At 44.2% G+C, this 13408-nt stretch overlaps 1 protein-coding gene across 1 annotated transcript in view; it reads right to left on the bottom strand.

Annotated features, from left to right (window-relative positions):
* The window catches only part of SLX4IP (SLX4 interacting protein), a 104902-nt gene that overhangs the window by 68155 nt on the left and 23339 nt on the right, over positions 1-13408 (bottom strand). The window contains exon 2 of the mRNA XM_075267369.1: positions 2464-2553. Within this exon, the coding sequence (XP_075123470.1) occupies positions 2464-2553 (90 nt within the window). The remainder of the gene's footprint in view (positions 1-2463; positions 2554-13408) is intronic.

The following is a 13408-nucleotide window of genomic DNA, read 5'->3' as shown; positions in this document are numbered from 1 at the left end:
GGTTTTTTGGTGTGTGTGTGTGTGGGGGGTGTTTAAAAACTAAAATGCCTCCTGTTTGGGCAGTTTATTCATTAACCACTTCCGGACCGCCCATAGACTGTAAACGTCCGGAAGGTGGTTGCCTTGATCTGACAGGACGTACCGGTACGTCCAATAAGAACGCAACAGAAGCACGAGATCGCGCAGCTGCTGATACTGGTAGCTTTAGCCGGAGCTCCCAGTATTACAATGTTTTCTGATGTCAAGTGGGCGGTCCTGACATCAGAAAGCATTACTATGCTGAAATTATATAAAGGATTGCTCGGGAATAGAGATGAACGAGTACTGTTCGGATCAGCCGATCCGAACAGTACGCTCCATAGAAATGAATGGATGCACCTGGTACTTCTGCTTTGACGGCGGCCGGCCGCTTAACCCCCCGCGTGCCAGCTACGTCCATTCCTTTCTATGCGAGCGTGCTGTTCGGATCGGCTGATCCCAACAGTACTCGCTCATCTCTACTCGGGAATGGTGAGATTTAGAGAAAAAATTCCAAGTGCACCAGAATCAAGGGAGCAGCAACAATTGAAGATCAGAGAGAGCTGGAGTTGGTGGAGGTGGTGAATGGCCTGCTTTAAAGGGATTGTCCAGGCTACAATAATTAGTTTAATTAGACCAGGGGAGGTGGGAAAAAAAATTAGCCTGGACAACCTCTTTAAGGCTCTATTCAGACAATCATAATGAAAACAATTGTAAAAAAAAAATAAAAATAAAAATTCACAGCCTGTTTGCATCTGTAGATATCTATTGAAAGGTCTGTCAAAAAAAGGGGAAAAAAATAAGATTAAAAAAATAAAACTATCGTTAAACATTTTTCACTGTCAAGTTACTAGAACTTTAAGGGCTCCTTCCCACGATGTCACATGGCGCTCATTCTGACACATAAACACGTGTCAGAGTCAGCGCTTCAAAACAGAATCCCATTGACTTCAATGGGTTCCATCTTACACGCGATACACATTCAAATCAATGGAAGGCTTTTTAACCCATTGATTTCAATGTGTCACCTTCACTTAAAGAGGACCTTTCACCACTTTTGGGCACATGCAGTGTTATATACTGCCAGAAAGCCGACAGTGCGCTGATTTCAGCGCACTATCGGCTTTCTCGATCTGTGCCCGGTGTAAAGAGCCTACGGTGCCGGTACTGTAGTGCTCTATGGTCAGAAGGGCGTTTCTGACCATTAGCCAGGAACGTCCTTCTGCCTCGCGGCGCCAATCGTGCTGTGCTGTGGAGCGGGGAGGAACGCCCCCTCCCTCTGCTCACACAGCTCGTCCATAGACGAGCATTATCAGGAGCGGGAGGGGGGAGTTCCTCCCCGCTCCACAGCACAGCGCGATTGGCGCCGCGAGGCAGAAGGACGTCTCTGGCTAATGGTCAGAAACGCCCTTCTGACCATAGAGCACTACAGTACCGGCACCGTAGGCTCTTTACACCGGGCACAGATCGAGAAAGCCGATAGTGCGCTGAAATCAGCGCACTGTCGGCTTTCTGGCAGTATATAACACTGCATGTGCCCAAAAGTGGTGAAAGGTCCTCTTTAACTTCACTTGAAGTCAATGGGATTCTGTTTTGAAGCGCTGACTCTGACACGTATTTACGTGTCAGAATGAGCGCCGCGTTACATCATGGGAATGAGCCCTAAGGAATCCTGCAATATCACTAATTAAATAAATTTTAACATTACAAACGCACCGGCCTCTATAGGAACATAGTATCTCCTAATTTTCATTTCCCCATCCAAATGACATAACATATGACCAAACCTGGTCACTATTTTGCAGGTACCCATAATGCTAAGCTCACACCTGCGCCAGGGTGTACGTTGTTCTGGTCCATTCGGAGGACCAGAGCAAGAGTCAAACAGACCGCTAAAATAGCAGACATATGCAAAGCCCAATGGACCCTATTGACTATAAAGCGGCCCAACAGGTGTCTCTTGTTTTTAACTGAACGCGCCAGACGAAAAAGTGCAGGACTTTTTCGTTCCGGAATTTTAGGCAGACACTATGTGACGTAAATGTGAACAAAATCTTAATCATTTTTTTTTTTTTTTTTGAATATCTTAATTAAAATTTAAAAAAGTTCCAAAAAATCCACAGAAATATTGGAAAAAAAAATGGACTGAAATGACCATCTATAAGAAAGTCATTTCGACGTGAACTTAACAAAGCGCCAAGTACAACACAGAGAGAAAAATAACGCATTTACGAGAAAGGGCAGAATAAAAAAAGTAAACTAGAAAAGTCATTAAACGAAGGGAAACAGAACACATGTCTAATAGTCCCCGAGGAGCTGTTAAAGGTTAGTTATAATTCACAGTAGTCTCAACATAACAATGAAAATAAGATCTGAGCAGATCAGGCCAGTCCAATTTCTTCCCTGCAGCTACGGCCTTTTGAAGTAGGAATGGTTTTGTTGTACCTCCTTCTCATGGTCAGAAAACCAGCTGGAGTCTTTACTGGTGCCTTGAGGCAAAACATGAAGATCCACCAGAACAGCAAAGTTCCCACACTGCAAGACAAAGGATGAAATCTTTAGGATGTTGTAAGGCATATGTAAGGCAACACAAAGAGGAAGCCACCATCTAGAATCCATGCAAGCTCCCACCTCAAAAGGAGCACATCAAATTACATGATTACTTGACCCACCGCTGGAAGCGGCAAATCACTTGTCTGGCGGCCATTCACAGGCCGGCGCAGAGTTTTCAATTAAACCCATAAAATTAAGGGGCAATGAGAAAACCATAAACCAACTAGGTTGTATCCGCACGTGTGGTGGGGCTTTAAAAAAAAATAAATGGGGAGAAGGTTGGACAGTCCTTGCCTGAGGAACGTGATCTTTTAAGTAAAAAATATAAGTCTGTAAATCCTGGAAAAATTTTTATCTTATGAATTACATTTTGGCTTAAAGGGATTCTATCATTAGAATCCCATTTTTTAAGACTAACATGTAGGAATAGCCTTAAGAAAGGCTATTTTTCTCCTACCTTTATTAGTCTTCTCCACACCGCCGTTCTGTAGATATCCCAGTCTTCTTCGGTATGCAAATGAGTTTTCTTGCAGCACTGGGGGCGGTCCCTTGTGCTGAAATAGTACTTGGGGGCGTTGCCTGTGCTGCGAAAAATCTCTCCGCCACCTTCTTCTGGCACGCCTCTCCGCCGTTTCTTCTATGATGCGTTCTTCCAATGCCATCGGGATATCTACTGAACAGTGGCAGGGAGCAGACTTCTAAAAGTAGGAGAATAGCCTTTCTTAAAGGGGCTCTATCACTGGGAAAAGTCATTTTTAAAGGGGCTCTATCAGCAAAATCATGCTGATAGAGCCCCACATATGCGTGAATAGCCTTTAAAAAGGCTATTCAGGCACCGCTAAAGTTATATTAAACTACCCCCCAGTTTTAAAATAATACCCTGAAAAAGAATGTGATCTACTTACCCATCGTGCATGGTGGGCGGGCATTCAGGGTGCGCCGTCTTCTTCATCCACGCCTCTTCTTCCTCCTATGTCCTCGGGTCCCATCCTCCTCCGGTGCTCGCGAACTGACATTGATAAAAAAAAAAATGCCCTGGGCGCATGCGCAGTAGCATGCGGCTTCTACTACGGCTACTGCGCATGCGCCCAGGGCATTTTTTTTTTTTTTATCAATGTCAGTTCGCGATCGCCGGAGGAGGATGGGACCCGAGATCATCGGAGGAAGAAGAGGCGTGGATGAAGAAGAAGACACTCCCTGAATGCCCACCCAGCGTGCATGATGGGTAAGTAGATCACATTCTTTTTAAGGGTATTATTTTAAAACTGGGGGGGGGGGGGGGGAAGTTTAATATAACATTTACAGTGCCTGAATAGCCTTTTTAAAGGCTATTCACGCATATGTGGGGCTCTATCAGCATGATTTTGCTGATAGAGCCCCTTTAACTAAGCACATCCTTGCATAGCCTTTAGAAAGGCTATTATTCCACACCTACCTTTTGTATGTAAATTGCCTCAGTGGTTTTTGAATGAGCCCGTTTTTATTCATATGCTAATTAGCCTCTCGGTGCACCCCGGAAGTCTCTTCGTGCACCCTCTGCCTATTCTTTCCTATGTAGCCTGTGCTGCTGATGACTTCCTGCTTCCTGTTTGCACACAGAGATCGGAGAGAATAGTAGAGAGGAGGCTGCTGGGAACTTCCTGTGCTGGCTGGAAGCTCATTAGCATATGAATAAAAACAGACTCATTCAAAAACCACTGAGCCGGTTTACATACAAAAGGTAGGTGTGAAATAGCATTTCTAAAAACCCTTCCAAGTATGTGATTAGTTAAAAATGACTTTTCCCAATGATAAGACTATTCCTATGTGTTACTCTTAAAAAATGGGATTCTAATGATAGAACTGGAAACCAACTCAATAGATAAGAGGCAGATTTACAACCCACAGATATTTCATTAACACACTGTCGTAAAAAAGGAGCGGGCTATTCGCTAGGACTACAGGGGTTGAACAGTAAATAAAATTTTCTTTAAAGAGCTCTAAATGAGTTAAAAAAAGAAAAAGGAGCAGTACTCATGCAATTGATCCCCACCACTCCCGATACAGCCCATGTTCTCCACCATTCTCTAGTTCCTGGTATACAGGAAATAACTGCACAGCCAATCACTGGCAGCAGAGGTGACACCTCAGATAGTGATTGGCTGAGTGGCATTTTCCTGTCTGGAACGGGAGACCAGTAGGGTACATGGGCAGGTCTTGGAACAGGAGCAGTGGGGATTAGTAAACTGAACACTTAGGAGAGTGTGGGCGGGGAGACGTGAGTGCATCACTCACGTCTCCCCTCCCAGTACCCGCCCACACGCTCCTAAACCACAAGCCCCGCCTTCTCCCAGCATCTCTAACACTATTCTAGGGAGGCAGGGGTGGGAAGGGCGCTCTGAAAGCATGTGAAGGAGAAATAAGAAGAGTGAGAAAAACGGGGAGCGGCAGCAGCAGCACTTCTGTGCAGGTAAGTTGAGCCACCGGGATTGGAATTCCGTTCCCGATCTTTTTTAGGCAGGATCGGAAGACAATCGCGAAATTTACTCGATCGGGATCCGATCTTTTCCGATCCCGATCGCTCAACCCTAGTTGCAGGCTTCTTGTAGAGAAATCACTTAAAGGTCCGAGTGTGGGAGTTGGGCAGCATTCACTGGCTAGCGTCTACCAGAATAATATGGAGTCGTGTGAAATGAGGAAGAAGGATAGGGAAATAATTCTTAAAAATGACAGCATGCGCACTCTATCTTGGGAAAGTAGAACACGAAATGCTCATGGTACAACATAGAACTTTATTGGTATCTGTACCTATATCGTTCTACATTGTACCACGAGCGTTTCGTGTTCTACTTCCCGAGAGTGTGCACATGCTGGCATTTTTGGGAATTTTTTCCCTATCTTTCTCCCCAAATAATGGTCCTTCACTGATCCACTTTAGGCCAGGGCCACACAAAGCACACCATCTCTGGATCACGTGACCATCTCTGGATCACGCGACCATCTCTGGATGACGAGACCATCTCTGGATGACGAGACCATCTCTGGATGACGAGACCATCTCTGGATGACGAGACCATCTCTGGATCACGTGACCATCTCTGGATCACGTGACCATCTCTGGATCACGTGACCATCTCTGCTCTACTCTTAGGACAAGATAATTCCCAGATAATCCCTTTAATATACTTCTATGTGCTTTTCATTATAGGGGAAAACTGGTGACTCTTCCTCTTTAAATCAGTTTTCTTGCATAGAAAATCAATGTAGAAAGTCACAGTGTGAACATGCCCTTCCATTAGTGACCGGACGTTATATGCAGGGTAAAAATAACATTAGTTTTAACACATGTGAAATTTATAAACTATAACATACAAGTCGGCAGGGGAAACTCAATAACTCTAAATTGGGTAGGCAATTACGTTCTTGAATCAGCTTCAACTCTCACATTCTTGTGGCTACGGCTAAAATAGAGACATCCTATGAGTACGCTTTTCACACAAGAATCCAGGAGTGTTTGCGTTTCATTCTCCACCATCGCAGCTTATTTTCTGGAGCAATCAAGCTAACGAGATCTAACCATCGGCAAGAACAATGATTGCAATTTGGATCCGACTTGACGGACAATCTGATCACAGAGGCTTTCTGTTGTAAGTACATTGGCGCTTACTGCTGAGATATTTGTCAACATGGCACGATAATTAAAGTAATTATAGAAAACTTAATGTTCAGTCTGTAATTAACATTCTTACATAAGAGAGCTTGTGGGAAGATTTATTCAATGGCAACTTGAAGGGAACCTGGCAGGACCATTTGGGACACTAAACCACCCACAGGGTCTTCATGATGGAGGGGTCTAGTATCCCAAAAAGCCCTGTTACAACACCATGGCCATGTTAGAAATAAAAACTTTCAGCGGCGCGGTGGTTCAGTGGTTAGCACTGCAGCCTTGCAGCGCTGGAGTCCTGGGTTTGAATCCAACCAAGGACAATATCTGCAAGGAGTTGTATATTCTTCCCATGTTTGTGTCGGTTTCCTCACACACTCCAAAGACATACTGATAGGGGGGATGGAATAAAAAATTTTTTACACTTACCCTGCGGCTTTACTCCCAAAGCCTGCGCAGTTCTTCAGTGAAGTAGGAGGAGTACACCTTGCCTCCAGTACGCATGCACCAGATCTTAAGTATACATCCCCGTCTTCACTAAACAACAAGCACCGGGAGCAATAAAGATGACGCCATAAAGACTCATCTCTAGGTAAGTATAAAAGGTAAGTATATATTTTGTTATTTTTAATTTAGCAATACTCATCTCACCAAACCCTACATCCCATTTTGAAGTTTCCCATTCCCCCGCTGGTCTCGGCTTCCTTTTCCCTCGCTACATGACTGCTCAGCAAATCACTGGTCGCAGCATTGACACCGCAAGCAGACCCGAAGGATGGAAACCCGAACATTGGTGTGAACCTTGTTGAAAATTCCAACTATGCAGGAATCAATGGAGCGGTGCCTATTCAGAGATGCTAAGAACTGGAGTTGAGGGAGGTGGTGAAAAGTCCTCTGTAGGCTAAGGCCCCATGTAGTGGGCTGCAACGAAAAAGCACACCTCTGCTATCCCTGCCAGTCCTATTGGAACGAATGGAGCCGAAATATTAGGGGAGGTGATTTTGCAAATACATCAGTTTCTATAGGGTGCAACACCTAGACCACCAACTGAGGCCATGAATAATCCCATATATTTTACTACAGAAATGTCATTTTTATTATTTTTTAAAAAAAATTTAATTCTTTATTTTATTCTTTAATAATCACAAAATATTAAAACAAAATAAAGATAGCAATGTATCACTATTAGAGATGAGTGAACACTGTTCGGATCAGCCGCTCCGAACAGCACGCTCCCATAGAAATGAATGGACGTAGCCGGCACGCGGGGGGTTAAGCGACCGGCCGCCGGCAAAGTGTACGTGCCAGCTGCTTCCATTCATTTCTATGGGAGCATGCTGTTCGGAACGGCTGATCCGAACAGTGTTCGCTCATCTCTAATCAGTATGATAATAGTCTGGCAGTGTTCTTATAGAAAGCGTATCGCAATGAGAATGTAGGCATTTTATTATAGAGTAGGAGGAGCTGAGCAGATTGATACATGGCTTTGTGGAAAAAGATTCAGCTTTTGTAAATGTCTAGACTTAAGAGTCCAGTGGGCGGTCCTACTTAGTGACCTATAGCTGAAAACACACTCATACGCTGAATAGGATCAATCATGTACATGTAGAATTGACAACTGATACAGAAACTTTTCTATAACATAACTAAGGTATATACCAATCTGCTTAATAACATGCTGCCTGCACATTCTATTGAATATATAAGAAATAAGTATGTCTAGGTGGGGGCCTTTGCCCAAAAACAGACCCCACTGTCCAGTATGTCAAAGCTTTCCATAACTATATACAGCACCTATTATACTGGGTTGTGAGGTGTCACAAGGGGATCGAACACTAAATTCTTTGAAATCTCATTGATAGGACTGAACCGACGGCATCAGGTCACACCCCAGCAAGGAATGGTAATCAATAAAGGTCAGGGCGGTCGAGGTGGATTAATGTGGCGGCATGTGCGGTGTTATTTTATACAGAGAACGCCAAGATGAAGCTGAAGAATCCTGAGAAATGCGTGCTGATGACAATACCAGATAAGGAATGAAACGCGCATATTTTGGGGGTTTTGGCATATTTCTATGAGGATTATCAAGAGTAACCACAAAACATATGACTCTTCATCAAAGATTTCCTGCTCTTTCAATGCAAAACCCCCCACTTTTTTGTAACACGTTTTGTTTTTTGTAATTTATTACCCGTACATACCGGTAATTGTTTTTATTAATCTCCATTCATTTATAAATTTTTATTCGTTATCAGTACATTTTTAGTATACATTAGAATCATCTGTCCTTTGTTCTGGTCCATCGGATGACCAGAACAGGGGACTGGAGAATTGCTAAAATAATGGGTACATATGGAGACCATCATTTTAAAGCCATGTATGCAGGATATTCCTGCTGAAATGTGGACATAACTTTACACTAGGTTCATACTAGCGTTCGGATGGGGACCCAAAATATGGAGACCCTGTCCGCCTAAAAAGCAGTTACCCACACCACTCGTAGACTATAATGGGGTCTGCCAGGTTTTTGCTGGTTTTATCCTCCTTGAAGGACTTTTCTCCCTACATCAAAGTCTCCAGCCAAAGGGTCAGCTCACACGAGGAATTTGCACTGCATTGGCATCCCATCGCGCTAGCCAGCGTGAAAATGCCGTCATCGGAAAATGAAGACAATTTCCTCTTCATTTTCCACCATGTGAACAGACCCTTATAATTTGTTCACACTTGCGCTCGGTGTCCGGTTTGTGCATTCCGCTGGGTTTCCATCTTCAGCCCCGGGGAAACTGGACAGGGGACAGAAACCCGGTGGTCAGCTTTAAAACCCATTCATTTGAATGGGTTTGTAAAGGTGACCGCCCATGTTCGCCTGCGGCCTGTCTGCGGGGAAACCGTTTTTTTTTAAGCTGGACACAAAGTCCTGCATGTCCAACTGTGTGTCTGGCTAAAAATAACGGTCTCTATCCCGGACAGGCAACAGGCGGACATAGGCGGTCACCTTTACAAACCCATTCAAGTGAATGGGTTATAAAGCTGACCACCGGGTTTCCGTCCCCTGTCCAGTTTCCCTGGGGCTGAAGACAGAAACCTGACAAAATACACAAACTGGACACCGAGCGCAACTGGTATATTTGTGTTATTTATTATTAGTAGATTTTTTTTTCATCTTTAACCAATTTATTTATTAGCATCATATTTTTATTTATTTATTAACAGTATATGTCTCGTATTCATTACCAATATTTATTTTTTTATTCCCAGTGTCTTTGGAGTTATTCATTAATAGAGATGAGCGAACAGTAAAATGTTCGAGGTTCGATATTCGTTTCGAGTAGCCCCTCAATATTCAACTACTCGAATCGAATATCGAACCCTATTATAGTCTGTGGGGAGAAAATGCTCGTTTCAGGGGTAGGCAACATTCGATCAAATTATACTTACCAAGACCACGAGTGAGGGTCGGGCTGGATCCTCCGTGCAGTCTTCTCCGTGCAGCTTCCCCGCGGCATCTTCCGGCTCTGAATTCACTCTGCCAGGCATCGGGCCTGGGCAGAGCGGACTGCGCATGCCCACACTACAAGCGGATATCCGCAGTCGGCTCTGCCCAGGCCCGATGCCTGGCAGAGTGAATGAAGAGCCGGAAGACGCCGCGGGGAAGCTGCACGGAGAAGACTTCTAAAGGTAGGAGAAGAACCAGCGTTGATTGGCCAACTGTATAGCATTCAGCCAATCAATGCTGGTTCTGCATCGAACTTTTCCATTCGAATAGCGAGTGGTACTCGATCGAGTACGAGTATTTTGAATACCGTAATATTCAATTGAATACCTACTCGATCGAGTACTACTCGCTCATCTCTAGTAGTGTGCACCATATCATACATTAGGCAGATCCTGCTTTGGTATAGGGATTATTATGACTGGAGTACAAAACTCCGGTCTTTATAAATACCCCATATACATTATATTGAGCCTCTACACTGCTCTGAGCAGAGCCAAAGAGAATTCAGATGAGTCCGTCTGTCCTATCGCATCAGCAAGCAGTGGTCTCTTCACCTCGACTCCCACCATTCAAAACTTCTCATATGTCACGTGGAAAGATTAATGAAAATTCGGCTACACTAATAAATTTCCTGGCCGAAAGAGTCAAGGCCTTCTATTTACAAAATTGCTTCTTTAATCGCTAGTGTCATGGTGCCCATGTCCTGGAACGTCTTCTGGCAGGCAGAGAGCTGTCATCGCTGCCCTTAATGACATCCTATACATAGAATAGAAAATCCTAAGTAAACACGATGACATGTCAATGGATCTTCGCAGCTAATTTGTGAACTTTGTCAGTCACAGCTGATAGACTCTCTTTGAGGACTTTGGTAACACTTCATCTTATCTCAGCAGATTTTGTACTATTTTGGGCAACCATGAATCCCTGCAAGGCTTTATGTTATCCCAAGTGCATATCTTTTAGGCTTCCCGGAGATCTGTTCTCATAAGTTGTAACTACTATCCGCTGCTCAGCAAATATCTGGGTTATGGTGAGAAGTCAATGCGAGATGGTAATATACAGGAATTAATCGCTACATGTACGCATTACAAGTTGAGGTTTGCTGAAACTTTACATTCATACATACATACAACAGTTCTCAACCATGCTGCAAGTGGTTATCGCATAAATCCTTTTCATACCAAGACTCCTAAAAGGCTGTTAAAGCTATAGTTATACACTCCTTAAAGGCAGTTATTGTTTCTGCCTCCAAGTATCCTCCTCGGGGCTACTGGTGGTGAGCTTTGGACAGAATCAGTCTCCTTCCCCTTCTGGCAGCTGACAATATAGTTCTTTCTTATTTCCCTGTTACTGCTGACACTATGTTCTTTCCAGAGCAAGCAGGTAGAAGGCTATTTCAGCTGGCTGATCTGCAGTGCACAGAGGATCTTCAGGCAGAGACATGGCTATGAGCAACTGAGCATGTGCGTCCAGGTGGACAGGGATGCTGCAATAAACTGTGAGCACCGGGTGGTGCAATCTCATAGACTGTAAGCTCTTGCAAGCAGGGTCTTCACTCCTACTGTTTAATATGTCACATTGTAGTGTCTCATATTGTCCGTTCATGTTTTCTCTGATTTGTAAAGTGCTGCAGAATATGTTGGCACTATATAAAGTTATTATTACTATGTATATAGTAATAATAGCAGCAGCCTCTATATCGCAAACATTATCTTCTATGAACTATGCAATGAGTGGAAAGGGAGTCATCTGTGGAATAATAAGGCTTTCCAGTGCACTCTGGAGCTCCATTTATAATTTGTGGAGGGCAGCAGGGGAGGCCGGGGCTCTCATTCCCATGTCTCTCCTGTAGCTACTCCAACTCACTCTACTTGAGCTGCAGGTCCATTGAGTCTAGTGGAGTCAGTTATGTGACCGAGAGTTGGCACGCCAGCGGGGGAGGCAGAGGGTTGCCTGTTCTGGCCTCCCCAGCTGCCTTCCTCAACATCAAGCTTTAGAATACAGAGTCAAGTTTGTTTGTTAAATGTTTGTTCATTATCAGTTGAAAAGTGCAATTAAAAAAAATATTTTTTTTCCTTCGTCCTGAAACGAGCATATACCAAATGTGATAGGGTCCCGGCGCAAAACCAAACAATAATAAACCAAAGGGATACCCTACGGATGACATTGTAGCTCATAGCAGTCGCTGGAAGGTTACTTTGATTCACAAAACCAATGTGAGCTCCTTGTTGAAAACTTTATGGAATAACAAGTCATCGAGCAATAACTCAAATGACATTGTAAGTCCAACTTTTACGAAACAAGCGCCAACGCAAGCAAGGCTGCGCTCCGTAAATCAGAACTCTTATGAATGAGCCGTGAATGACCAGGGAATGCAGAAATCCTATAATATCACTTGGTATTAACACGAGGTTCCTTTTCTGCTAATTTCCGACTTACCCCTCTGTTCTACATCATTGTCAGTTCTCCAAGGTCCTTATCTCCAGCGCAGTTTCCCACTGTCAGGCTCTATTTTTCCAGTAAGATGGCAGAAGCGGAGATGAGAAATGTTGCTTCACACCTCCTTGCCCTTTGGCACTACTGTCACCTCAGGATTTCCCTTGACATAAGAATTTGTGAATTTATTTGTGATACTGCCGGCGCTGACAGCTTTAGTAAATCACAAGGATTTCTCTTCTGACATTTACCATAAATGTCCATGTAACGTAAAATACTGCACCGGTCAAAACTAACATTACTGGGATGTCAAGTATCATGACCCCAAATGACTCTTGCAATGGAAAGACAAAATATTCGTCTTATTGCCAAGACATCTATCCACAGACGTCTTTCAGCACGTGTAGCACGATGGCATTGGAGGAGACGCTCAAGGTCGACGGGCTTCCATGCCGTAGCTATGATCCCTTTGTAAGCTGCCAACATAGATAACCACGTGTACAGTACGCTCATTGTCAATAAGACAAAGATAGAAAAGAAGAGAAAAACTAGACTATGGTAATAGAGCTTGAGGTATCCAGACCTGAATGTCTTTGATTCTGTGCTCTTCCTCCAGCTAAGCATTCCCTTCCTTTGGCTACTAAAACGTAGGCATGAGGCCTAGTGGAATTCCTAATCTGGACCAAATCCAATATGGTGATTTTTATGTAATCCTATACATCAGGGGTAGGGAACCTTCGGCTCTCCAGCTGCTGTGAAACTACAACTCCCAGCATGCTCCATTCACTTCCATGGGAGTTCCCAGAACAGCAGAGCCAGTATGCATGCTGGGAGTTGTAGTTTTGCAACAGCTGGAGAGCCGTACGTTCCCTACCCCTGCTATACATGGTAGTTCTTTATGCCTTAAAGGGATTCTATCATTAAAAAACTTTTTTTTCTAGGTAACACGTCGGAATAGCCTTTAGAAAGGCTATTTGTCTCCTACCTTTGGAAGTGCTCTCCGCCGCGCCGTTCGTTCAAAATACCGGTTTGTACCGGTATGCTAATTAGTTCTCTCGCAGCGATGGGGGCGTCCCCATTGCTGCTCGAAAACCGACTCCAGCGCCGCCTCTATCTTCTTCTGCATCCTCCCCTTCCTTCTTCAGCTTGACGTCGGACGCCTGCGCAGTACGCTCTGTTCGGCGAACAGAGCGTACTGCGCAGGCATCCGACGTCAAGCCGAAGAAGGAAGGGGAGGATGCAGAAGAAGATAGAGGCGGCGC

The sequence above is a fragment of the Leptodactylus fuscus genome, chromosome 3 (assembly GCF_031893055.1).
Source record: "Leptodactylus fuscus isolate aLepFus1 chromosome 3, aLepFus1.hap2, whole genome shotgun sequence".
NCBI lineage: Eukaryota > Metazoa > Chordata > Amphibia > Anura > Leptodactylidae > Leptodactylus > Leptodactylus fuscus.
This window is presented reverse-complemented; position numbering and strand designations above follow the sequence as displayed.